Source organism: Corylus avellana, chromosome 1 (genome assembly GCF_965113065.1).
Source record: "Corylus avellana chromosome 1, dhCorAvel1.hap1.2, whole genome shotgun sequence".
In the NCBI taxonomy this organism is placed as follows: Eukaryota; Viridiplantae; Streptophyta; class Magnoliopsida; order Fagales; family Betulaceae; genus Corylus; species Corylus avellana.
This window is the reverse complement of record NC_142490.1, coordinates 1,046,792-1,072,618: the sequence shown is the minus strand read 5'-3', so window position 1 is coordinate 1,072,618 and position 25,827 is coordinate 1,046,792. Positions and strand designations below refer to the sequence as shown.

At 35.3% G+C, this 25,827-nt stretch overlaps 4 protein-coding genes across 4 annotated transcripts; 2 read left to right on the top strand and 2 right to left on the bottom strand.

Moving 5' to 3' along the window:
- Window positions 1-257: 257 nt before the first annotated feature.
- Window positions 258-3,342, bottom strand: LOC132171113 (L10-interacting MYB domain-containing protein). The gene is made up of 3 exons (XM_059582338.2): window positions 3,163-3,342; window positions 1,345-1,701; window positions 258-990 (listed from the first exon to the last, which is right to left on the bottom strand). Exons 2-3 carry the CDS (start codon window positions 1,699-1,701, stop codon window positions 445-447), a joined length of 903 nt encoding a protein of 300 aa, XP_059438321.2. The 5' UTR covers window positions 3,163-3,342; the 3' UTR covers window positions 258-444.
- A 1,805-nt stretch (window positions 3,343-5,147) lies between these two features.
- On the bottom strand, window positions 5,148-11,046 carry ATRAD17 (RADIATION SENSITIVE 17). Its single transcript, XM_059582107.2, has 12 exons — window positions 10,767-11,046; window positions 9,972-10,029; window positions 9,493-9,578; window positions 9,374-9,421; window positions 8,589-8,642; window positions 8,378-8,480; window positions 7,552-7,862; window positions 7,112-7,466; window positions 6,739-6,864; window positions 6,361-6,559; window positions 6,217-6,277; window positions 5,148-5,508 (listed from the first exon to the last, which is right to left on the bottom strand). Exons 1-12 carry the CDS (start codon window positions 10,962-10,964, stop codon window positions 5,275-5,277), a joined length of 1,833 nt encoding a protein of 610 aa, XP_059438090.2. The 5' UTR covers window positions 10,965-11,046; the 3' UTR covers window positions 5,148-5,274.
- A 3,794-nt stretch (window positions 11,047-14,840) lies between these two features.
- LOC132170429 (3-dehydroquinate synthase) lies at window positions 14,841-17,980 on the top strand. Its single transcript, XM_059581415.2, has 8 exons — window positions 14,841-15,283; window positions 15,818-15,968; window positions 16,059-16,226; window positions 16,348-16,574; window positions 16,923-17,046; window positions 17,246-17,308; window positions 17,398-17,541; window positions 17,624-17,980. Exons 1-8 carry the CDS (start codon window positions 14,946-14,948, stop codon window positions 17,753-17,755), a joined length of 1,347 nt encoding a protein of 448 aa, XP_059437398.1. The 5' UTR covers window positions 14,841-14,945; the 3' UTR covers window positions 17,756-17,980.
- A 1,584-nt stretch (window positions 17,981-19,564) lies between these two features.
- Window positions 19,565-22,466, top strand: LOC132168800 (rac-like GTP-binding protein RHO1). Its single transcript, XM_059579854.2, has 8 exons — window positions 19,565-19,679; window positions 19,886-20,150; window positions 20,923-21,010; window positions 21,140-21,249; window positions 21,374-21,437; window positions 21,682-21,746; window positions 21,864-21,929; window positions 22,015-22,466. Exons 2-8 carry the CDS (start codon window positions 20,052-20,054, stop codon window positions 22,114-22,116), a joined length of 594 nt encoding a protein of 197 aa, XP_059435837.1. The 5' UTR covers window positions 19,565-19,679; window positions 19,886-20,051; the 3' UTR covers window positions 22,117-22,466.
- Window positions 22,467-25,827: the final 3,361 nt, after the last annotated feature.

Genomic DNA, 25,827 nt, shown 5'->3' with positions numbered 1-25,827 from the left:
ATAAGTTGTATAATAAATTCTCAACCCTAACTAAAAGAGTGATGTATTTCTGTTCGATGCGTGAAGCTAACAGCCCATTTTAAGCTTAATGGTGCAAACAGTATTTATAGACAGATTTTAACCCACTTGATAGGTTAGAAAAGCAGTAAATAAAAGAACTGCTGGCATATATTTGTACGCATTTATAGAAGAAAAAAAGAAAAGAAAAATAAATAAATAAAAGAACTACTAATAAAGACCATTTGCGGATTTAGCACTTAACACCAATACACAATTCATCGCATCATCCTTAAATTTTGGTTTAGAATCCCTAAGATTGCTACCTGAACTAAACATGTACACTGGTTGAGAATGCCTATCACTAAAACTGAACTAAAATATATACAACTCAAAACAGATATAAAACAGATAACCCACCAAATACAGATTGTTTCTTCTATCAACCTAAGGTGCTGGATAAGTGGCACACTTGCCACGCAACCAAATCAAGCGCTTGTCACCCTTGAGAGACAAGAAAATCTCCCTTGCATTAGGTTTGTTGAATAGATCTAGAGCAGCAAAATAGACCTGTTCATCAACACCTTGCATCTCATCCAATTCATTGATACAATCAGCAATGGTATATCGGGCATTACATTGCTGTATAGCAGCTGTCCTCAGCTTTGAAGAAGCTGCCATCTCCATTATGGCTCCTGCAATGGCATCATCAATTCCCCTACGACCTCTTTTGCGATTTCCAGTTGCACAAGGAGTAGTAGGTTGCGTAGTGTTGTGATCATCTACAATGTCATCCACTTCGTCGGAATCTGATGACGACTCCTCTTGGTGCATGCTCAAGGGTTCTGCACAAGGAACGGAAGGAGTTGTCCCTTCGTCATGTTCAGCTAATAGATCATGTTTGCCATTGGTTGCCGGTTCTGAGAATATCATGCATAGCTCCTTGTAGATTGGGCAGCCAGCATATTTTAAAGTCTCGGCATCAGGATGTCCCTGCTTGGTATGTTCCATAGGGAGTAGATGACGGACAATTAATAAGAACATAATCAGCTCCTGCCTCAACTTGGAGGAACTCCAACCTAGATGCGGATAAATATTATTGGCTAGTATTGCCTCAAACATCATTCTATGGCATTCTCAAGAATATATTTGTTACTATTGATCATTGCATGCCTTACCCCTACGAATGCAAAAAAAAAACAGTCCAATTTTTTTAAAAAAATTAAAATAGTATCCTGTCATAGCCAAGAAGTCAGCCGCCAAGTCATCAGGTTAGAGAAAATTCCTCCAGCTCAGGCAGGTTTAGATTTTCGCTTGTAAAAGGCAACAGATATGAAAGCAACATACCTTGAAGTATTCAGTCCATGCATCATCCTTGGCTATAATAGTCCCTGAGGATTCATCCCAACTGAAGTCATTTTGATCCAGAAGGGACCTTACAGTAACATACTGCCTCCTCAAGACTGCATATCGGTTCTTCAATTGCTCCTTGTCCCATTTCAGACCTGTTTTCTTATAGAATTCATCACACATATACCTCCATGCTTTCTTGCCAAAAGAACTTTTGTGTCTGTTCCCTTTTTTAACTTGGTCAATCATCAAGTCTGCAAGTGTCTTAGTGAGAGATGCAGTCCATCTAGCCCTTGACTGTTGTTCCTGCTGCTGAGTTGTTTGTCTTCTTGACCGAGTTACTCGGCTTGCCATCTGTAACTCCATAGACAAGAACCCAGGTTTAAAAAAGAAGGGGGGGATGTTAAGGCATTATACGTAACAACGATCCATTAGAAAGGCTGCCCAAGGAACCCATCTAAAAATGAGACAAGAATGTTGCTAACTGCTCTAAGAATGACTGGTTATTCTTCAAGTAGAAGTCTAGGATGAGTTCAACCACAGCCCCAAAAGGGTAAAGGAAAAATCAAGGTGAAAATAAAGATTGGCATGAGAGCCTACAAGATATAATAACCTTCCATTAACTTCTCTGACTGTGCAAGTCCTACAACTAGAGCAACCCATCGATAATTTTATATATAGGTGGAACTAAAACAACCAATATGTAACTTTCAAAGACATTATTTAGAAAGAAAAAATACCATTTTATGCTGCAAAGGATTCTGCATTTGTAGCGACACAAAGTAGTATTTCTCTCACTAACTGACAAAGTGTACTCTAATTAGATAAAGTCCATGGATGTATTATCATTATTATTTCATTGGTAAGTTACCCACGCACTCAGTGGGTCTTGAACGCACGACTTCACCCTCCATCTCATTCTTATAGAAGGAAAATATGTCATTCGACCCAGAGCTCGTGAGCTCATAAATGTATGTATTATTCTTCTTTGAAGAACCCACTACCAAACTCATTATCGCCTTTGACATATCTAAAAAACCACTTAGATTTAGAAGTACCTTTTGAAGGTTCATTAAGAGTAGATAAATTGCATAGCAAATAAAATCATAAGGAACGATGGATAACTTCTAAAAGACTAGCTCAAGAATACTCAACATAGACGGTTACTGAGGGAACATGTGAGAGTCTCTCTAGCTAACTTAACACAAATATTCTGAACAAACAATTAGCAGAATTTCACATTACTTTTATTTTGGAATCTGTAATTAGGGAGCGAGTTCAAATGCTCGGCTTCATTTCCTAATTCATGGACAACATGATTAACTACGACCCACGCATATTCCGGCTACCAATTATCGGTATAAGAAGCATTACTCCTTTCTAAAGACTCATTTAGAAATCCAACATTGGATTTCAAATGCCAAGCATGCCTCAAAGTTTTATTCTTCAATATCAAACAAAGCCCACCAAATCACCAAAAAAAGACCAAAATAAAAGTTAATGCATTAAGACTGTGTCAATAACATGCGTTGCTAAACCCAATGTCCACAAATAAGAATCCACCAAGAACAAACAGAACACTCAAATTGCTTTCATGAACAAAAAAAAAAAAAAACTACTGTATTACCCCCAAAAACAATATGTGCAGAGAAAAAAACCATAAATTTAACGCAAAATTGTGCTCATGGTGATCATATATTATGCCCAATTTAAAAATTCATTGGCAACTCAAACTACAAAATTAAAAAGCCCTGAAAATTGGGAAGTGGGATGATATTAACAAGTTATCAAGCAGAGAGAGAAGGAATCAATTACCTATGAGAAAAACCCTAACTCTGTGGCCTTGAAGCGCAATTGGTGAAGGAGATTGTACTGAAAAACTACTTTTTGAAATAGCGCATTTCTTTGGTACGAGGCTTCTTCGCATTGTCTTTGCGGAATCGGGACAAAAAGGTCATTTACTCCCTGACAAAGTTGGACGTGTTACAACAAAATCATCCGCAACGGATATTTACAAGGGCGATTCGGAAGTAATAGACTCCGGGAAAACAGAATCGCGTTTATAACTTCAATATCGCCGTAAAAAGTGTCATCATAATACCGAAGTCGTCCAATTTAGATGTTCAAAAATGTTTTTTTGGGCCAATATAATTTTCATACCTTGAAATCTTCCTTATTTAACTTCCCAAATTGATCCAGTTGTCATATGACTTCCTAAAATATATATAATATCCTCTTTTTGGAATGTTTTTTTTTTTCCAATTCTAAATTGGTGTTAATTGACAAAACAACAATAAGTTTTCTTAGACTGTTTTTCTTTTGAACGTTTCTATATTTGATTCAATAACGGCTTCAATCATTACCTCCGGTATCAATTAAGGATTGAGGTTACTTGCAAAAGATCCAGAATAAACGATTTGGATCTTATCACTTAAGCCTTTAAAGAAAATGAATAATAATAAGGGTAATCAAATCACCGTTTGAGATGGTTAGCCACTCCCCTCAGGAAGTGGTTAGTCACCTTAAGAAGGTATTAGAATGACTCAACCAGTCTATCAAAGGGTAAAATGGTGGTTAATCACTCTTCTCAATTACTCCCCTTTAGAAAGTCCCCTTTAAAAAGTTAGAAGCGGCTAACCACCTCAATTGGTAATACATTAATTATTTTTTATTTTAGTTTTTTAAAGATTTACATGCCTTCAAATTCTCGAAAAAAAAAAATAATAATAAAAAATAAAAAATATTGCCGAGGACCTCAATCATTCAAGTACATGGGCACAAGTCGTATAATAGAAAGTTATAATGCTAATTTTGTGGGTGGCCGAATATAGTGCAAATTTTGACTGGACTTGGGTGATTAACTAGGTAGGTGGCAATTACACTACTAATCTTAGACCAATGTATATATATTTCCATGTCAGCTTGGGCATCTAAAAGAGCATAAAATTCATCAAGAGAGGGTTTTTTTAAAATTAAAAAAAAAATTGAAGAGGGTAAAAGGTTACAAGGGAATTCATCAAGGGCATTGAAACCAGCAGTCAGTGTAGAGAGAGCGAGAGAGGGGACAGAAAGAGACCTATCAACATCACCAGGCTCAGAGTTATTCTGTTATTTCAGTGTCGCAATAGTAGCTAGGGGGTCAGGTCACCTCCTCTGAGTCTCAGGTCCTACTTGCTAGACTCATAATCCTGTATAGACCCAAGAAGTAGCCAACGCAGAACAATGCTGAGAACCAAAAAGTAGCCATGTCATGTGAATGCTGCAGCATAGAGAGTTGGAAGTTGTCGAGGGTCAGAGCATATAGATTCCAACATGAAAGCCAAATTAAACTTGTTAATATGGATCATAACTCATAGCCAGGGGCCCAGGAGGGGACCACAAAATGTATTTCCAATTGAAATTTGAGTTGGCTCAGAAAAATAAACAAGAATTTAAATTCGATGAAATTATTGATAATTTGGACGTACAGTTACAGAAAGCCACAAATACCAAATTTCAAATCCCTCGCGGCCAAACCCAAGAATACCAAAATCACCCACAATTACTCTCCATGTCGACACCAGTTCGTCATTTGCAAAGTCTTTTTTAATGATTTTAAAAACGTAATCTTTAAATCGTGTGTTTCTACGAACGCACCCATTTTTCTGCAGTTTGAAAACATAAAAAAATACATGTTTCAAACCGTCATTTATTTTCAAACGCACTCCTAAACATTACACTTTCTACAATTTTGTTTTAAAACATGCATTTGACCTGCGATTTGGCACTTTTACATTTACAAAACTGACTTGAACATGATAGGACATTTTAAAACAGGAAACATCCATTACATTTCCCAGAATAGAAAATTTAAGGGACAAAATGGACAATTATTTACAGCAACTTCTTTACAGAGCCAATCTAGACTAAGCTTGGTTCTCAGTCTCTTTACCAATCTTCTATTTCATCATCAGTACTCTCACTTTCTTTGTCATCCAAGCTCATCTTATCAAAATTGTCATTGGTCTCGTTGCATTGCGTCAATACCTGATGAGTTTCAAGACCTCCAGAGATTCCCTGTCCAAGCCATTTGAAGACAGGTGTGTACTCCATAGTCACAACCGAAAAATTGGAAAAACTAGGTCTGCTATAACCATTGAATCTACGTTTCACCATCTCATTCTGCAGTCATCACACCAATTAACAATTTGCTTAAACATACTTCCTTTTGGGAGAACTAAATTCTTAATACTCATACCACAGAGGACAATATTGTTCACTGCAACAATAGCTCATTTAATTTAATTCCATCAAATTAAGGCTATGTACAAGTACTTCTACCAGCAGTAACAGAAGTCACAATTCAATTGGAAGATTTTGAAGTCTTGCAGTAATTGAGCATCCTATGTTGATAGATGCAAATCACAGATAGCAAACAATCAAAAACAGAAAATCCAAATCCCAACTCTTCAGGGTCAGGTTTATGGATGGAAGTATGATAAATAAAAGGTTCAAGATGAATTTATGATTGGCTTTTATAGATGCTGAATTCTTAGAAAACAGTTCCTGGATAGGGGCCACCATGAAGCATGTAATTCAAACATGCAAAACATTCCAAAACACAATTAGAATTATTTCATCCTTGAAGTTGGACCATGGACTAAACTAAACCATTGTAGTAGCCATCGGAAATCACTTTTCATTGAGTTGTATTAACGCTGCAATCATCTCTAAAGATTATTACCATCAGTAAAGCTTATTTTACTATGCACTACCGTGTTTTTCAAGGTTTGTTCTTAAAAACTGCTAACTGGCAAAACCCCACATGATAAAAGAAAAAAAAAAAAAATGAAGGCAAAAAGATACAAAATGAAAAAGAGCCAATTCTACCTTATTGCGCAGCGATGATTGCTCAATCTGCCAGAGCTTTGGCCGGCGAATAGCATGCCACCTGCGTGCTCAAAAGAATTGTTGATATTACTTAAACACAAGCCCTTGCTTAAATATAGAATTAATTCAAGCCTTTGATTTAACCTGGAAGGTAATGGATGAGCATTTCCAAATAGCACCCCACGAACAGCAACTGAAGCAGCAGCTGATTGTAAAACATTTTCTGCTTCATTATATCTAGCTAGCATTCCACGGAAAGTAGAAATAAGCATGTCAGCATCGCCTAAATATGAAGCCACAGCCCATGCATCATCTATTGCATCCTCACTCAGGAAATCCAGAACTACAAGAAAATTGTATGCAACAATTGTAAATCAGTGTCTTGCATGGCAAAATCCAACGGTACTACAAGTTTTCAGTAAGTCAATAACACAAGTTGCCACCCTTATTTGCATCCATGTCGAAAGCAGAAAGCAATGGTAAAAAATTAAAGGAAATCACAAGTGCAGATAAAAAGATCACCATTTTCATGTAGAAAATCAGCAATAGGCCTTGCTTGCCCATGTGCTTGACAGAGAATCTTTTCTGGAGCATCCATTTTCAAAGGCAATCTTAATAATCTCTGCTGTAGAGGAAATTCATCTTGGTCTGCAAAACATAGGTACATATGTAAAGAATCTTAAGTGGCATGAAGAATATCATTTATCAGTAAACAAAAGTTTTAAACACACACCTCCCCCCCCCCCCCCCCCCCCCCCCCTCTTCTTCTTTCCTTTTTTTTTTTTTTTTCTGGCACACACATTGACACATACTCAACTCAAGTAAGCCTTAATCCCAATTAAACATTTGAGGCATATAAAACTCAAAATTATAAGTCACTTTTCTCAGAACATACCCAATGCCATGGCATTTTCACTGTCTCTTTTGTTATGCAGAAACTTTCCAAGAGCATGAAAGAGAGAAAGTGTCTCATCTCTGCCAAATTGCAAGGGAAATCCATCATCCATAGAACTGACCTCATCTGGTTTTTCTCTCGAGTATGTGGTAGTGGTATCACGTAAAGATAAGGAATGCATGGAATCAGGTTTGAGACAAAAGAACTGTAAAGATGTAATTGCCTGTCGGATGTCACCACCACTGACTTTGGCTATTAGATCAATTTGTTCAGCAGTCGCGTTACACTTCTCTTGTCTGCATATCCTAGAAAGAGTCTTCTTTATGGCATTATTTGTGATAGGATTGAAAGCAACCTGAAATTTTGCAAATCAAGTTTGAAATGAGCATTCAATAACAACAATACATAATAACTGATACAAATTTGTTCAAGAAAGTAACCTTACAAGCCCCAGCACGCTCAAGACACAACTGAAGCTCTTCCAAGCATCTTCCGGTGTGATCTGCTGAATCAGTTTTACCATAGTCCGTAAGCAATATAGTTGTTGGTATCCGCGTTGATTGCACAAGAAGATGCAAACAGTTTTGAAGTCTTTGAAAAGAAACTTTTCCATTCAACACCGGAAGATCATCAATTAGGAGTACTGTAGCTGATTTTGACTCTTCAGTAGAGGATGACAGATTCAATCCATACTTCCTTATTCTCTCAACAAAATTTTCAAACTCATCCAACTTAGATGTGTAGTTTATGCCTAGTAGTGGAAACATAGTCACCATCAGAAAGCAAAAATCTGTTAAATGCGGTACATGCAATAAAGGAAAGAAAATGCTTGAGCATCTGAACTCAAACATACAAGTATTTCATTGCCAAAGTACCTATAGCATAGCATAAAGTTTTTTAAATAGTACTTCTCTCTGAGGGTTAACTGCAAAGTCACAAATCATCTAGATTGCACTTTTCAATGGATTTATCACAATTTATCATTAAAAAATTATGCAAACAATGGCACATACACCTTAAATACGGACCTACTTTAGTGAACACTAGCAAATCCCTAAATGGAATCATATCAAAACTGTAAAGCATGGATTAATCCTGTCACATATGGTGGGAGACCAACCCATTGCTCACTGTGTGGCAATGAGCAATTCAAAAGGTAGGATGGGATAAAAAAACCCCTTCAACCCCTGCTTCTAAAGGACCCACCGTAACCTGACCCAAGCATTCTTCCCTCGTCACTCAATGAACAAAATCTAGTTTAAATACCTGTACTGGAGTTATGCAGATGTTCTTGCCAAATAATTGGAGTAGGTGTGCTCCATTCACACACACTGGCTCCAAGGTGAGATGCAATTGCATGAATAGTTGCCTGCAAGAGATGAGCAAGATTTTTCAGAATGAATGAAGAATCATCCTTTGCCAATACAATAAACATGTTAAACGCATTAAAGCATGAATGAAGAGGGCAACAACATACAGATTTTCCAACTCCAGTTTGCCCAGTGATGACAAGAACGTTACTAAGTTCAGCCTGAAAATTAAGAAGACAAGATCATAATGGTCCAGAACAATAAATTTACAAAAAGGAAAATGGAAGAGAGAGATGTTTATGCTCATATAGATCAATAAACTCTAGACCATTACATGATAGAACCCAACATTAAACTCACAATCTAAAATCTCCAAACCATAGGAAAAGGAGAAGGAAAAATAAATTACGGGCAATTGAGATGAGAGAAAATATAAGTAACCTACTGTCAAGCACCTTTGTATGATAGGTGATTAAAATCCTAACATGTTAAGATGATATGGATGAAATGAAGTGTAGCGCAGTCACATCTCTAATTGGCACAGTGATCTAGCTTTTGCAGATCAGAGGAAATTAATAGTCAGTTCCATCATCATTGTCATCATCCCAAGAACTATAGGAATTGCAACTTGTTGCAATTGTCGAGCCCCACCTTTTCACACTAGCAACCATTACAATGACAATGAAACCATTACAAGTGCCAACTTCATTTGAAACTAGCAACACAAAGCAAAACCTTGAATTGGAAGGCTTCTGCTGGCATTTGTGTCATGATTAAGAAACCGAGAGCACTTGTCCATACTAAAACCCATAGAACCCACATGTCCTTACTTCTCACATTATTATTGATTTGTTTCTTCCTTCTTCCCATTTTTTTTTTTTTTCCTTCTTTTGGAGGAAAGGAACTAAAACATTTTTTTAAAAAATAATTGCTATGGTAGCTACATAATTACCTTAGAAGATCTCAATCTTTCTTCAAACCACACCTTGACCTCTTCAACCTGCAGTTACAAGGATAAACAAAAGATCAGTATAATACGCATATTTGCAAAATGAAGCAAATTAACTTGACCTTCTTTTTGTGAACAGCGAGCTCTTCCAAGGAACGAGGTTTGTATTTATCAACCCATAACCCCTTCGTGTTGCTCCCTCCAAAACCTGATCCACATTCCCATTTCCGCTTTAGCATAGAAGGACAATGATAAACAAGTAACCATAAGAAAGAACAATACCCAAATGAATAGATAAAGGAGACATTGACATTGACATTGCATTGACATTAAAGGAGATAATTATTAAAATTTTATAACTCAACCAAGAAAATTTTGAACATTCGTTATTAAAATTAAGTCCATAGTCAACATGGCTTTTGATGCATAAATAGATATTACATAAAGTCCAAGCACCTAACTACACAACGCATAGCATGTCATGAAGCCATGTTTTGGTATCAAAGCTTCAGCCTCCATAGTACAGAGAAGGAAGGAATCCAATGTTCATTTTACAAGATAAAGTTGGCATGTCAAACAAAGAATATACAAAGTGGCATACCAGCAGATACCTTGAACCCATTAAAAACTTCGTCAAAATCTTCACAAAAAAATCTGATCTGCATTGAACGAAATCCAAAATCAGATTCTTAGTACTCAAGCAAAAACACCAAACATTCAAAAATACAGAGTTATTTACCTAACGAACCCAGTAAATAGTTAAAAAGAAAATTTCAGATAACTGATAAATATGGAAAAATAGCATTTTTAGCAGGAAAATTAAGTGTTAAATCACTACTTATCCAAAAGCTTAAGCTAATAGAACATGATGAATTTAACTATTTAATTAATACTTTAGCACTCCCTTTACTTGTAGGCTCAAACTCACCCTCGACAACTTGTTGACCCAACACGATGAATATTTAATTGAAATGAGGTAAATTGTAGAGTCAGGGTTCGACTTCTTATGACTTATGCTCTGATACTTGATTAATTCAACACTTATCCCGAATGAATGTAATCATTTAATTAATACTTTTATCACCATTGATCACGATAACTTGTATTACTCTTTTTCAATTCACTGATTATGTTGAGAAACAAAACGAATTCAATAATGATTTTTTAAATTTTCAGGGACCAAACCAACAAACGAGACGATAATCATTATTATGTGTTTTCTTTTCATTTACTAGGCAACCAAACACAGGGCGAATGCGTTTAGCCAAACACATTGCTCAAAATTCACACAAAGAAAAACAAAAACTAATAATTTAGGCTACATGGAATACAGAGATAATGAAAAGCTTAGAATAAAAATCAAACTCATTTAAGGCAGACAAAAATTAAAGCATACCTCATCTGCGTTACTGGATTCTTTGCTCAAGTGAGACCGAGAACCCGAAAGGCGAGGCTTCTTCGCACCTCTAGGATTTGAGCGAGTAACCAATGACCTAGATTTCGGCTTCGAGTAGCTCCGATTCGACGAACTCACTGAACAGTCATCATCTTCACCATCCGATGATAAAACCACTATGTCATTTCTCTTCCCCATCACCTTCACATAAGAAAACCCTAGTGAAATGAGAAAAAGAGGTTTCGCGGGTTTTTTTGCAGGGACATTTGAGGAAGGCGTAGATGAGAAGCTACGAGGAGGGTAATGTTAGGGTGCATTTGCAGTAGAACTAGTAAACCACCATCTGAACCATTCGATTTCTGGATTTTTTATTTTTTAAAGTATAAAAATAACTTTTCAATTTGGTCTCCTTTTTCTAAGAATTTTGATTTCAAACAAAAAAAAAAAAAAAAAAAAGCGATTAAAAATAACATATTAAAGTTTACAAAAAAAAAAAAAAAAAAAAAAAAACATATTAAAATGTGCAATTTAAAAATGTGATTTTTAAAAATGTAGTTAAAGCGTTTGGCAAAATCGCAGTTTGACATTCCAAATCGTAGTTTAACATTTCAAATTTTGCATTTTAAAAAAAGCACCTTATTTTTTGCGTTTTCATATAGGAAATTTTTAAAAACGCAATGCCAAACAATCCATTTTCTATAATTTTGTTTAAAATCACAAAACCAAATGCACCCTGAATCGACTTTTAAATTGTTAGAATATCGATTAAAGGTGTGTTTGGGATTGCAATTTTGCAAGAATAATTTGCGTTTTTTAAATATATCGCAAAACGTAATGCGTTTAGCATTGCGATTTAAAAAGTACTTAATCTAAAACATGAAAAAGAAAAAAAAAAGAAAAAAAAATCCTGCTATTTCTATAAGCAGGCAAATGGATGCTTATTTGAAAATGCACGAATTTAAACCAAAATCACAATTTCGCATAACAAATATTTTATAAAAAAAATAAAAATAAAAATAAAAAATAAAAACTTTTTAACATGTTTTACCAAACGCATTTGCGATTTTAAAAAATAGATATTTAAAAAACGCAATTTTTAAAATCGCACTTATTTAAACCGCAATCCCACATCGAGGAAAGTAATTACAAGTCTTGACTTTGAATATTGTCTTTATTATCCACCTCATATTTTAATTAACAATTCTACGTGTTTGGGTCTCACTAATTATGTGAGAGTTTAAACCCACGGTGATTAAAGTATTAAAATATCAATTAAATAATTAAATTCATTAATTTATATAAACAAAAAGTTTTAAAAATTATATTAAAATTTTTTGCCTTTTTTTTTTATTCACTTTGAGACCTTTAAAAAGTTTAAAATACAGTTAAATATTTAATAAAAATAGCAATATGACTTTTAATATATATATATAGAGAGAGAGAGAGAGAGAGAGAGAGAGGAATGCTACAATGCATTCTACTCACCATCTCTTCACTTGCATTTTGATTTTTTTTTTTTTAAATTAAAAAAAAAGGAGTAAAGAGAGAAGAGATGGAGGGGAGATGGTGGGAAGAATGCCAAAAAGCATTTCCCTATATATATATATATATATATATATATATGCCCTTCCCCTCCACCCTGCAATAGGGAACTATCCATGGTAATGGGTGACTCGCGCAATCACCCTTCTATTGAAGGTGATCCTATGAACTACTACTTTGTAGAAAAAATGTTATGTGTTATTCTAATGTTTTTTTAGTGTCATCTAAACTGTGATGTGACTTTTAAAATTATCGTTAAATTTAAGATTACTATTATTGACTTTTAATCTATTGATAATTTTAAAAGTTACATCACAATTGAGAGAATACTAGAATAACACCTAGCATTTCCACCTTTGTAACGAGCCATTCTACTATTGAGAACGGTCTCTCCCTTTGATCCGAAAAGGATCCCCTCCATTTATAGTTAGGCTAAGTGGGATAATTTTGTCCCACTTTTTAGCCTAACCAATTATTTGAAATGGAGATTATCATTTTTCCCTTCGACCACCCCTCCCATTTGTCTTTTTGGATTTTTTTTTTTTTAATCCATGTGATAAAATTGGTTATGTGGTATTAACACTATTAATGTCCCGTAGGTAGTTTTTGATGGATTTGGTTTTTGTTGGGATGAGCCAAGTAAAAAATAATACAAAAAAAAAACTTAGGAAATTAAAAGTTGCATTTAAAAATGGATAGACTAAATTGAAATGGCACAATTACTGATCTTAAAAGTTATTTTATACTTTTTCTTTTGTTTTCTTATAATGTTCTTGCCTCTTCCAGCAGCTGACTTTGTTTTTTTCCCGAGAAGCAATATCCCATCTTGCACGTATCAAATAATTATTAAGATAATTACAACAAAATAATAATAATTATTATTATTAAGATAAACCCATAAAAATGACTCTAAATAGTTGATTGGATATTAAAGGGACTACATACATGATGATTGTTTGAATATGAAATTGAGACCTTTCAACTTGTTTGATCATTTGCCGTTTTGTTTTCTTTCTAATTTTACACTAAGGCCAGCATATTTATATTTATAACTTAAAAAATAATAGTTTAATAATATGAGATATATTATTTAGCATTCTCTTCGTATTTTTTACTAATTAGCATGCTCAATCCACTTGTTAATACAAAATATTATTTTTATTTATTTTTTATTTTTTGAATATATATATTTATGATAAAAAGTGTGGAGAGGATATATGATCCAAGGATAAAAAGGGAAGAAAAAGAAAGGAAATATTATAATATTTCTGGTTCAAGAGTGTCTGCTAGCTGCTAGCCTCAGCAGCCAAAACTCGTGTACGGCTGACATTTTGGTAATCAAAGATTGGTGATTTGGTTCAGATCAATGAGCTACAGAAATTCAGTTGTCATCAAACTTTCAAAGGTCCAAACCAATAAGTTATACGAGTCGCGAATATATGTGTATGATGTGGCGGAGATCATAAATACGTGACTTGATTAAATTACTAATTTTCAAGAAAAAATTTATAAGACAAATTATCAAGAAAAATGCTCGGGATATTGCAGTTCTTTTTATAATCATTTACAAACTCATGTAACGGTCCACATTTCATGAAAATTATTATTAATATCACTTGGATGGTTATGTTAATTATTAAATATAATAAGTAATTAATTTGTAACCATTTATCTTTTTTGAGACATTTTCAAAGAACTTTCTCATCTCTCTTTTTTGTTTTTCAGTGTTATTTCCTCCGCCTTTTAATGTCTTTATCCTCCCTTGCACCTGCCATTGGAGAGGCGGCCCCTCTTCCTCATCTGCTTTCTTTATTGTCTGCAACTTAAAAGTCAACTCTGTTGCATTTCCACAACCTTCTCAACCTACACACCCACTATCTTCCATATCCGACCTTTGACACTTCGTTTGACGCTTCCGGTTTACGCACACGTTGGTGCATGTACGTTTCATGCACCGCTAACCTAATAACTTCGTTTACATTTCCAATAGTCTTTAAAATCTTGTTGCAATGTATTAATTAGTTAAAGTATTTGTTGAGTTGTCCACCAGTGACGAAGGAAGAGGGTGGCCGGTATAGGACATGGCCACCCCCAACTCATAAGGAAAAAAAAGATAATTGTTTTTTTTTTGACATATCGGTCCCTAGTAACACAATTTGTTTGTCCTTTGCCCCATGGTTGTCCACCATATTTTATGTTTGATGTGTCTTTTCCTTCATCCTTTTTCTTCTGTACTTGCTTAAAAAAAATTATTGAAACCTAATTGACACCAAATATTAAAATCTAATTGTAGTATTTACACTTTTCTACTAAACATTGCGTTAATTTTTGTATATGGTTTTTTATCATGGGGTGGATGGGAGAAACCCAACGGGCAAACGGTATTTTCTCATGATACATCCTAAATTTACAACGCAAACTCGCGATATCTCGCAAATCTCCTGCAACGGGACCTACTGGTCCGTCTCGGAGGATCTTAACGAATCGCCCGCCTCACCTACCTACCCCCCCCAACCCCACCTTTCTTCCTCTCTTCTTCTTCAACAAAATCCAACACACAATGTCACACCCACACCCAAGCCATCTCTCTCAGTTGCCACCAAACTCTACCCCGAACCCGAACCCGAGCCCGAGCCCATGGCTTCCACTACGAATCCGTTCTCTCTATCTCTCTCAAAGAACTCGGCCGATATATTTTTCCGTGTTCCCAACCCGCCTAGCTCGGTCTCGCTCCGGTCCGCGTTCGTTTCGCCGGGTTCGAACGAATTGAGCCTGAGACGGGGAGAGAAATCGGTCACGAGTGCGAGCCGAGTGAGGTCGGTGAGGATTTGCGCGAGTTCGGCTCAGGTTATGGACCAGTCGGTGTCCAAGACGGATTCGGGGGCTCCGGTCATTGTGGACGTCAATTTGGGCAATCGGAGCTACCCGATTTACATAGGAGCAGGACTTCTCGATCAACCACACCTTCTTCAGAGGTATCTCAGTTGATCGAATTTTACCGCTCGATTTCACTCAATTTTTCATTTATTTACGCGTATTTTGAATCTAGCTTTCTCCGAGGTGATTAATTAAACAAATATTATTTATTCAATTTTCCATTTATTTATGCGTATTTTGAAAATTATGTGGTTTGCTAGCTTTCTTCAAATTTTGTGTTTATATGTATGTGTTTTGCTCTACAGGTACTAGTTCATCCAAACAAAACAATAGAAAAAAACAATCGTTTTCTAGATGAGTAAACGAATTGATTAACATCAAATGCCAAATCAAATTAGGTCACGCGCCCGTAAATTCTACTTCAATTTGTTACTTTGGATTGAATTATTATTTGGATTGGTATTTGGTAAAATGTTGCACAAGAGAATACATTAAACCGTTAATTTTATAATTTTTTGCACTTTTAACGCAAATATTTTGAATACATTGAACGGACTTGCTTTAATATTTAGACGAGCTTGCAGCTTTTCTTTGTTAGATTGGTCAATAATAAGTTGGTTGTTGTGTCATAGGCATGTTCATGGGAAGAGAGTTCTTGTGGTCACTAATAACACAGTTGGACCGATCTACCTGGATAAGGTTACTGAAGCTTTAACTAAGGGAAACCCAAATGTCTCAGTTGAGAGTGTGATTTTACCGGACGGTGAAAAATACAAGGACATGGTAGGTGTTTAAGGTTTCAGAATTGACTTTTGTGTTTGGGGTGTAATGGACGTTGCATTAATAGTGTAATCTGTGCGCTTGATCCGATAGGATACTCTTATGAAAATCTTTGACAAGGCAATTGAGTCACGGTTGGACCGGCGATGTACGTTTGTTGCCCTTGGAGGTGGTGTGATTGGTGACATGTGTGGTTACGCTGCTGCCTCTTTCCTCCGTGGTGTTAATTTCATTCAGATCCCTACAACTGTGATGGCACAGGTCTGTCAATTGATTTTATCTATTTGTCAATCCCTTAAACATCCATATTGACGCATCTCATTCCTAACTTTCATATTTCTATATTTTCTTTCCCATTAAGTTTTTGGTGTTTATTTTCCAGGTGGATTCGTCTGTTGGTGGCAAAACTGGGATAAACCACCGTCTTGGGAAGAACTTGATTGGAGCTTTTTACCAACCTCAATGTGTACTTATAGACACAGACACGCTAAATACATTGCCAGATAAGGAATTGGCATCAGGACTTGCAGAGGTTGTAAAGTATGGGCTTATCAGAGATGCTGAATTTTTTGAGTGGCAGGAGAAGAATATGCAGGCATTGATGTCAAGGTATAGATACCAAAAAGGAAAGAACTTGGAGTGAATTTCTACCTAGCTTGTTGATGTCAGTATTTTCATGAATATGAAACACCTTTTGGGACATAAAACATTGACGCAACTTGTTGGAAAAGACAATTAAAATAGTGATTTTTAAGGCCTTTTGGAATATTTGTTGCTGTTCTTGGTTATATATATATATTCTAGCTTTATTGCTCTTTTTGGCTCGTACTCCTTTCTCTGCTTGGTAAAGGCTTCTTTTATATTTTTGCCATGCTTCCTCATTTGTGCAATTATTATGTCATTTATACCTTTTAGATGGAACATCATACACGAGTATAATGAGTTAGTCCATTGCAGGGATCCAAGTGCATTCGCTTATGCCATAAAGCGATCATGTGAAAACAAGGCTGAGGTCGTTTCCTTGGATGAGAAGGAAGGTGGAATCAGGGCAACACTAAACTTGGGTCATACATTTGGGCATGTAAGTTATGGGTTTGTGCAGTTGATTATATTTGTTCTAGCTTGCATAACTACAGACTTTGTGCTTCGCCATTCTTGTATAATCGAATTGATTTTTATCATTGATGGTTTACAGGAATATTTGTAGCCCTACTAATCTTTCCTGCCAGAAATTGCACCTTTTGATTAATTCCTTCTCACAATGTGGCATGTCTTTCCAGGCAATAGAAACTGGGGTTGGCTATGGGCAGTGGTTCCATGGAGAAGCTGTTGCAGCTGGCACGGTATTCCTGTTTAGCTCTTTCCTTAACAGGTATTCTTCTTTCCTATATGGCAACGTTTATGTTGAAGGAAGTTGTGTGCAAAGTTTCAGGTCATGGCTGTTGACATGTCGCGCCGCCTCGGTTGGATTGATGATTCTATTGTAAAGCGAGTTCACAACATTCTAACAGAGGCTAAGTTGCCTACTGCTCCTCCTGAAACCATGACTGTGGAGATGTTCAAATCTGTTATGGCGGTAAGATAGTGAGGCTGCCATCATATTTTGAAGCTTTGTTTTCTCTCATCCTTAATGTCTCTGTATTCTTTTGGTATGGCAGGTTGATAAGAAGGTAGCTGATGGCCTACTAAGGCTCATCCTTCTAAAAGGTCCTCTAGGCAATTGTGTTTTTACTGGCGATTATGATAGAAAGGCCCTGGATGAAACTCTCCGTGCATTTTGCAAGTCCTGAATCGATATCTATGGCTGATTTTGTTCTCAGTTGTGTGCAATTTTCTTAGCAGATATTTTTTTTTTATTACATATTATTCCTGTATTTTTCTTTTGTTGTTTGGATGCGCCTTTGCTCTTTTTCTTCCGAGATTCTATTGGCGAGAGCTCTTCCCAAGTTGTAATCTTAAAAACCTGATGCATGCTCAATAATTTATTTGTGGGTATTTATACTCTTCTTTCTTTCTTTTTTATTTTTATTTTTATGGTGCACATGAACCGAATACGAAAAACAAGAATATTGACAATTCCACTATCAAGGGAAGGTTAGATAAAGAAATAGGAAAGTGAGAATGCTTTAAAAAAAATTACTTTCACATTTCTTATAATTTTTTTAACTATTCAAATTTAGTTTCACTCTTTTTTGTGAAAAAATTGGAATTAAATTTGAATGGGTGAAAAAAATTACAGTTCAAGAGATTGTTGTTGTTTTTTTTTTTACGGCACCTTGAAGATGTTTGACTATTTCATGTGCCACAATGCTGAATTTTAGTCAAAATGTAGCGATTAAAGGCAGATTATGAGACCTAAGAGACAATTTCGGAGCTCTACTTGTGTGGTATCCACGTGTAACATCAACCGGTCGGGAAACGCTCAATTTGAAAATGTAATTTTTAAAATTAAATGTTTAATAAAATTGTAATTTAACTTTTAATATAACAGTTTAACCTTAAAAATTATAGATTTAAAAACGTACATCGGAAATCTTAAGTCCCTTGGCCCTTATTTGGTCTTACAACCCCTACTCTCGCTCTCACACACATTCACACGTACACATAGTAATGAGGTGAGATAATATTGGCTAGAATTTAATCCTGACCTAGTCAGTCACTAACTAAAATACGAAAATGGTGGATGACTTTCCATATTCTTTTTGAATTTTCATAAGAAAAATTAAGTAGTCACAATATCATTCAAAATCTTCTCACTTGGATTAATCCCCCAACTATTTATCTCATGGTCATACATACTGTCATCTTATATATAACTATTTAATATATATTATTCTATTGTATAAATTTTTTTTTTTTTTTTTATTTTTTAAAAAAATCCCTTATCACAATGATAATGATCAATAACATTGGAGTGAGTGATGGGTGTAACATAATATTCATAAATTACACTTGTCTCTTCAAACTTATACTCTATTTATACATTCACCTCCAATTTAGATGAACACGTGAATTTTTTAGAGCAAATAAAAAAAAATTTTAAAACCAGAGGAGGCCATGGTCTCCGACCCCTTATTTCCGTCAAACTATAATAGCGAATCTTAAGCTTTTACCTAAACTAAAGAATTGGCATATTAAGTTAAGTTATATTACAAAAATAAATATATAGTTTATATTAATTTTAAGGATCACATGTAAATTTATAGTAATAAATATTTAAAATTAGTATGACTTTAATACATGTGTCTCGTAACAGGATACAAAGAACATATGTCTCGAACCAATTTTAAAAATCATATGTACATTCTAGAAAACATAAATAAATTTGTATTAATCTCATATGTTTTGATGTTGGCAAGAAGTATGTAATGTTCAAATGCAGGCACTGATGATGAAACAAAGTCAGAGTAGATAAGATTCGAAATTCCAGAAATAAGATCGTCTAATTTTAGAATAGTTCCAAAATTAGAGTTAATTACAAATCTTTAATTTTGTTTTTAATTAAATAATTAAAAAAAAAAAAGGTGTCATCTTAATAAATAAATAATTGATGAGAATATTAAACAAATTATAAAAATAAGAAAAAACAAGTAACACTAACAAAACCAACAAAAGCTACGGAAAAGAAAGAGAGAGAAGGGAGGGAGGGTGTTTGTTGGCGAAGATTGGTGCGCTCAACGAACGCTTCAACGGCATTATTTCCCGGCCAATAGGGTACTTCGTCTCTTCTCTCTCTTTCATCTCTCAGAGCATTTTACAACTAAAAATCCCCAAATTTCACGTTTTCTAGGGTTAGGGCTCAGATTCCCCAACCATTTTCACCTCGTGAGCAATTTCATTGCTCTCTTGCATTTCTAAGTTTGGATTAATTTGTTAAATGTGTTAGGGTTTCGTTGAGTTTCTTTTTTGTTTCCGTACAGATGTGTGATTGAAGAAGAAGCAGTTGAAGCAGAAGAGGCTGAACGTTAGGGGGGGTGTGTGCGTGAGAGAGAGAGAGAGTGTGGGTGTGATCAGGTCCTCAGGTGAAAGATCTGAGGCTTAAATTTCGATAGTAAGAATAGTAAGAATTGGAAAAGAAACAACAAAATGAGCGCTTCGAGGTTTATTAAGTGCGTCACGGTTGGTGACGGAGCTGTGGGTAAAACTTGCTTGCTGATTTCGTATACCAGCAACACCTTCCCGACGGTGAGTCTCCAATTCTTCAACACTGTTTAGTTTGTGAAATTCAGGGCAATGGCTTTGAGTTTTGAAGGGGGAAAAATGTGTTTGATTTTATGATTGAAAATGTGTTCTCTTTTGCCTTTTGGATTCTGTTTGCTATTGCGGGAAATGTGATTAAGAACATAATTTGATTGATTTTTGTGCGGTGATTGGTTTATTTGGAAGACGAGTTGAGAGGAAAGAAAGAGAAAATGCTTAATGTTGGTTAAAGAAAATGAGAGATTGGAGTTCATGACTTATCTTCAGATCAATTAGGTGGAGGCATTGAAAAGATGGGATACTTGTTGTCTGATTTGGATGATAATAAATGCAAAAATTGCGTGGATCCTTTGAGGTTAATTGGTTCAAGATTATTGTTTTGTTTTGTATGGCTTGCGAGTTGGAAATGGTTAATCAATTTTTTTCAAGATTTGGTTTAAATGGTTTTGATCTGGGTTTAGAATTTATGGGGTTGGATTTAATTTGGGGAAGCAAGATGATCTCTCATTAATATATATATTTGGAATCTTATGTTCCCATTTCAAATCCATACCTTTTATAAGATTTTCCAATTTTGATATTTTGTTCGTTTAATGCTTCTCCTGCCAAACAAACCACCAGTCATCTGCAATCATTTTGCTAATGTTTTTTTTTTTTTTTTTTTGTTTCATGTGCAAGTTATGTTAGAAGTCTTGGAAATTGATTTTATGGAATGTGAGACCTTTGTAATTTTCTTTTTGCATTTCGTGGGAAACAGGATTATGTGCCTACTGTTTTCGACAATTTTAGCGCTAATGTGGTTGTCAATGGGAGCACTGTTAACCTGGGGTTGTGGGATACTGCTGGTAGGCTTGCAAAGACTCCTGTTTTCTTGCTATAAGTAACTCTATCATAGATTTTCTTTTTTATCTTTTCTGTTTTCCTTTTTATTTTTTCTTCTTTTTGGGTCTGAATCTATTATTTTCATAAAACAGGGCAGGAGGACTATAATAGATTAAGACCTTTGAGTTATCGTGGGGCAGATGTTTTCATACTGGCATTCTCTCTCATTAGCAAAGCCAGTTATGAAAATGTTTCCAAGAAGGTGATAATTTTGTTGGCCTACACGTCATGCTGGTTTTTTTTTTTTTTTCTTCAAAGAAATGCCACTTTCAGATATACAATCTAAAATGTTCTGAGAATTCTGAATGTGTTGGCTTCTCTTGCAGTGGATTCCAGAGTTGAAGCATTATGCACCTGGTGTCCCAATAGTTCTTGTTGGAACAAAGCTTGGTAAGACTTCTCTCTGATCTTTTCTCTTTTCCTTTTCATATGTTTTATGGGTTGTTCCACAATGGTGATTGTGTATAACTATGTTATGGAATTAATAATCTTGATGTTACATGTATGACCATTGATCTCTGCCATGTTGACATCTTGCTGTGATTTCCTTTTAGTAGTTATTTTGATATAAGATTATCTTGAGCTCATTTCTATATGTAAATGAAGCTGATTGGTGCAATTTCTTATGAGCCAGATCTTCGGGATGATAAGCAATTCTTCATTGACCATCCTGGTGCTGTGCCCATTTCTACTGCTCAAGTAAAGACTAATCACTTTATGTTATGACGGATTGCTCAATTGTTTTGCCTTTCGGTTCATTTCCACAAATTCTGCTCTTTTTGTTTCTAAATGCATAAGTTATTGTTCTACTTCAAGGGAGAGGAGCTGAGGAAGCTGATTGGTGCACCTGCTTATATCGAATGCAGTTCAAAAACACAGCAGGCATATTTATTTATTTTTTGAACAATTTCATGTTTTTTGTATGACACCAAAGACCTTTAATTGATTTGTGGACTCCTAACTGCAGAATGTGAAGGCAGTGTTCGATGCAGCCATAAGGGTTGTTCTTCAACCACCCAAGCAGAAGAAAAAGAAGAGCAAAGCACAGAAGGCTTGCTCTATCTTGTGATCGAATTGGTGTAAAGAGATAAACAGCTGTTTGTCTTCCATTTCTCCTCCTCCCTCTCTTCTTCTCTCTTCCCTTTGCTCTTGAAGAAGCTGCGGGCCCTGAGTTAACAGACAGTACTTGGGATCTCTGTGAAGCATCAGGTGGTTTGGTGTTGCTTTCTTGGAATTGTTTTGATCTCTAATTGTTGAATCGCATTACATGGTTGCCCACCTTTACTTAACTACCGGTTTCAATTTGTTTTATGTATTACTAGACTGGAATGTCCCAGTTAGGAAAACGACCTTGCTTTGCATGGACATAGTTATGTTTACTACTTTGTATTGTGCTTTAAAAGCTTGCTATTTGTGTTATGTTACGTGGCTTCTGTTATCTTTTTAACAACATGCTAGTTCTAATGTGCATAATGGATTTTCAAAAGAGTAATGCTATGCACCACACCTTTATCCCATCTTTATCTCATTTTATGCACCACACCTTTATCCCATCTTTATCTCATTTTATTGACGTAGCACTGCAAATCAGCTCCTGAATTTTGTTTTTTATTAAGGGCTATGATCCAAAAATTGATTGGCAGTGCCTAGGGTTGTTAAGTGAGTGAAGCGTCTCGCGAGCAAGCTCGGGCTCGGCTCGCATAAGCTTGGCTCGTGCTCGACTCGAATATTAAATGAAGCGCTTCATATATACAAATTCTAGCTCGAATATTAAACGAAACAAGCTTGGCTCGACTCGGCTAGGCTCGTGAGCAAGCTCGTATAAGTTCGTGTATATATATATATATATATATATAAACTAAGTAATACATAATTAATTATAAATCTCATAATTATTAAAATCTTAAAATTGCATTTATATTTAAGCGTTAGAGAATGAAAAATTCTAAACCCTTCGTGATCAAAGAGAGAGAGAGAGAGAGCAATCATTAAAAAGACTTCGATTCAATTAGAGCAGACCCAAATGAAAGGAAGAAGAATCAAGCAGAAATTATTGAGGGAGATTGCAAAAGACATAAATTATTGAAGAATCATACAGACCCAAACACTATCACTACATGTTTGATGAGCGAGAGTGAGAGAGTGGGAAATGAGAGTTCAAGTGGAAGATGCGCTATGACTGGTGAAGGGGGATTGAGAGAGAGACGTTGAAAAAATAGTTTTTTGTATGGGGCGTTGTCCTAATGCAGTCTAAATGCAACCTGTTAACTTGTCCCACATTGTTAAGAAAACATTAATCTCCAAGTTTGCTTATCTTAAAAGGATGCATATCCTCTCTCTTTGAAACCAAATGCCTTGCTGTATTGACTCAGGCTCCATACTCGACTAGCCAGGTTAAGCAAATACTTATATGCAAACTAACTTCTTAAGCCGTTTAAGAGTACTTGAAGTTAAATTTAAAAAAAAAAAACAAAAACATTAAATATAAGAGCCAGCTCGTGAGCTGGCTCGGCTCGACTTATTATTAGCTCGAGCTCGAGTTCAAGTAAAATTTAAACGAGCCAAGCTCAAGCTCGGCTTGTTTACACCCTGCCAGTGCCACATCAGCAAATTAGAATAAAAATAAGAGTAATGCTATATACCACACATTTATCTTTTATCTAATTTTGTTGATGTGACACTATCAATCAGCCTAAATAAAATTAGTGAACGTGTTATTGTTGTTCATTATTAATACCCATCTCCATAATAAAACTGAACTGCTTTTAGTAAACTTTAGAGACATGGGAAAGGAACACATAACATATTAAAAACCTTGCTAGAAGGATGAGGAATAAAGCCTTTTTTTTTATGGTAATTTCTTCATGTTGAGTTGGGTTGAGCTTTTTAATGAATTTTCGATTACTAAGATAAGTAAGGTTAACCACCCCTAGATTTTCCATTTACTTCCGGACGAGTTTGCCAAATCAGCCTAGACTCTAGAGGGCTACTGCACGGTTATTGTAAGTGTAGGCTTCGGTTTGGAAACTTTTGTTATTTGGACGTTGACTCATATGGCTGGGTGAATGCTCAGGGCAGTGAGCCCTTAGATTCTTTAATGCGTTGTGAAGCTCTAAGAAATGATAGAAATTAAGGCTTGTTTGAGAAAGACAATTCTTTTCAATTCTTTTTTCTCTTTTTTTAGTTGATTTGATACCACTAATACTAACTCAACTCAAAATTTTTCAATTTTATTCAAAATTTTATATTTTTCAAGAGGTGAGTGACGAGTGAACAATCACTCACGCTAGTGTATTATAATATTATTAAAAAAATTTGAAAAGTAATATTAAAAAAATAATATTATAAAATACACCAACGTGAGTGAAGTTATGATTATCACTACTCATTTTTCAAACAACTCAAACATAATCTCAACTCTTTTTTCTTCTCGATATTCGCAATTTTGAATTCAGTTTAGTAAAATAAAAAAAAATCATAAACCCAAACGAGCTAACAATTTTGCTAGCAATTCAAACTAGGTAAATATGAAAATTTTTGGAGGATCAACTTGTCCGAGCAGGTTTCTAATAGTTTGCCCCTTTACTCAGGCAAGTAGGCCTTATAAGAGCTCTTGTTGCTGCCCAAATATTGCTAGACTCGGGATTCCTAAGAAAATGGGTTGTTTCGTTGGATTGACCTTCGATGCATGACAACATAGATTTGCATCTGTCGCCACCAACGAACACGACTTTTATCATCTTTTGCTTTGTGGAATGAATTCAGTTGCTGGGTTCTACATGATAAGAGGATTGTTTAGATGCCCCCACCAATTGAAGAAGCTGAGTTAAAGCCATGAAGTATGATTGTCTCTCTAGCATTGGAATTAGAAATTAAAAAGTAAGTTGGGTTTTTAATTCGGGTCATAAACTCGGAAGAGTATGTTTGAATTAAGCTGCTGACTGTGAATTAACAGGGCCGCTCGTGAACATGTTAAAGTTGGACTTGGATTAAGTCAGTTTGGGATCGGTTCATTTATTAAAAGCTAAGAGAGCACAATCCCTCTCTCTTTCTTATATACACTGTCACGCTACATATTGCGGGGATATCAAGAGACACATTTCGGGGTGATATATTGCAGTGCAAATTGGCTTGAAAAGAAAATAGTCCAAAAGACGGAAAAGAGAAAGTAGTTTATTGAAACAAACATGAAAGGCATCCCGCATCTCTCTCTCTCTCTCTCTCTCTCTCTCTCCCTCTAATGATAATTAGCGGCAAGGTTGATGTAGCTCGTGGAAAACAACAAAAGTAAATTGATATAAATAATTTGTTGTAAGAATATTTTGACAATACAAGCAATAATAGCTAACTTATCATTTAAAAAAATTAAAAGACTAAGCTAGTCACGTGTCCATCCTCTATGGAGGAGAGAAGCCATGCAACCACCCCCAATCGTTGTCACCCCACTTTGTCATGTAAGGTGGCGCCCACACGACTACTCTCTTCTTTTCTTTTCTTTTTTTAACATTTTTTTTTTATATACAATTTTCACATTTATATCACATCAAAACACTTCCAAATAAAAAACATGACACCAAAACACATTAACAAAGATTCTTGAAGCATTGTTTTCTTGTCATTTCCGAAGTAGAGAACAAGGTTCAATATGTATGGCAATGGAATTGCAGATTATGGATTCTTGTATCTTTTATGCGAAACTGTAAAAACAAGGGAGGGCTTTGTTTGTTAAAGCTCTTTTTTTTTTTTTTTTTTTTTTTTTTTTTAATTTAAAAAACAAAAA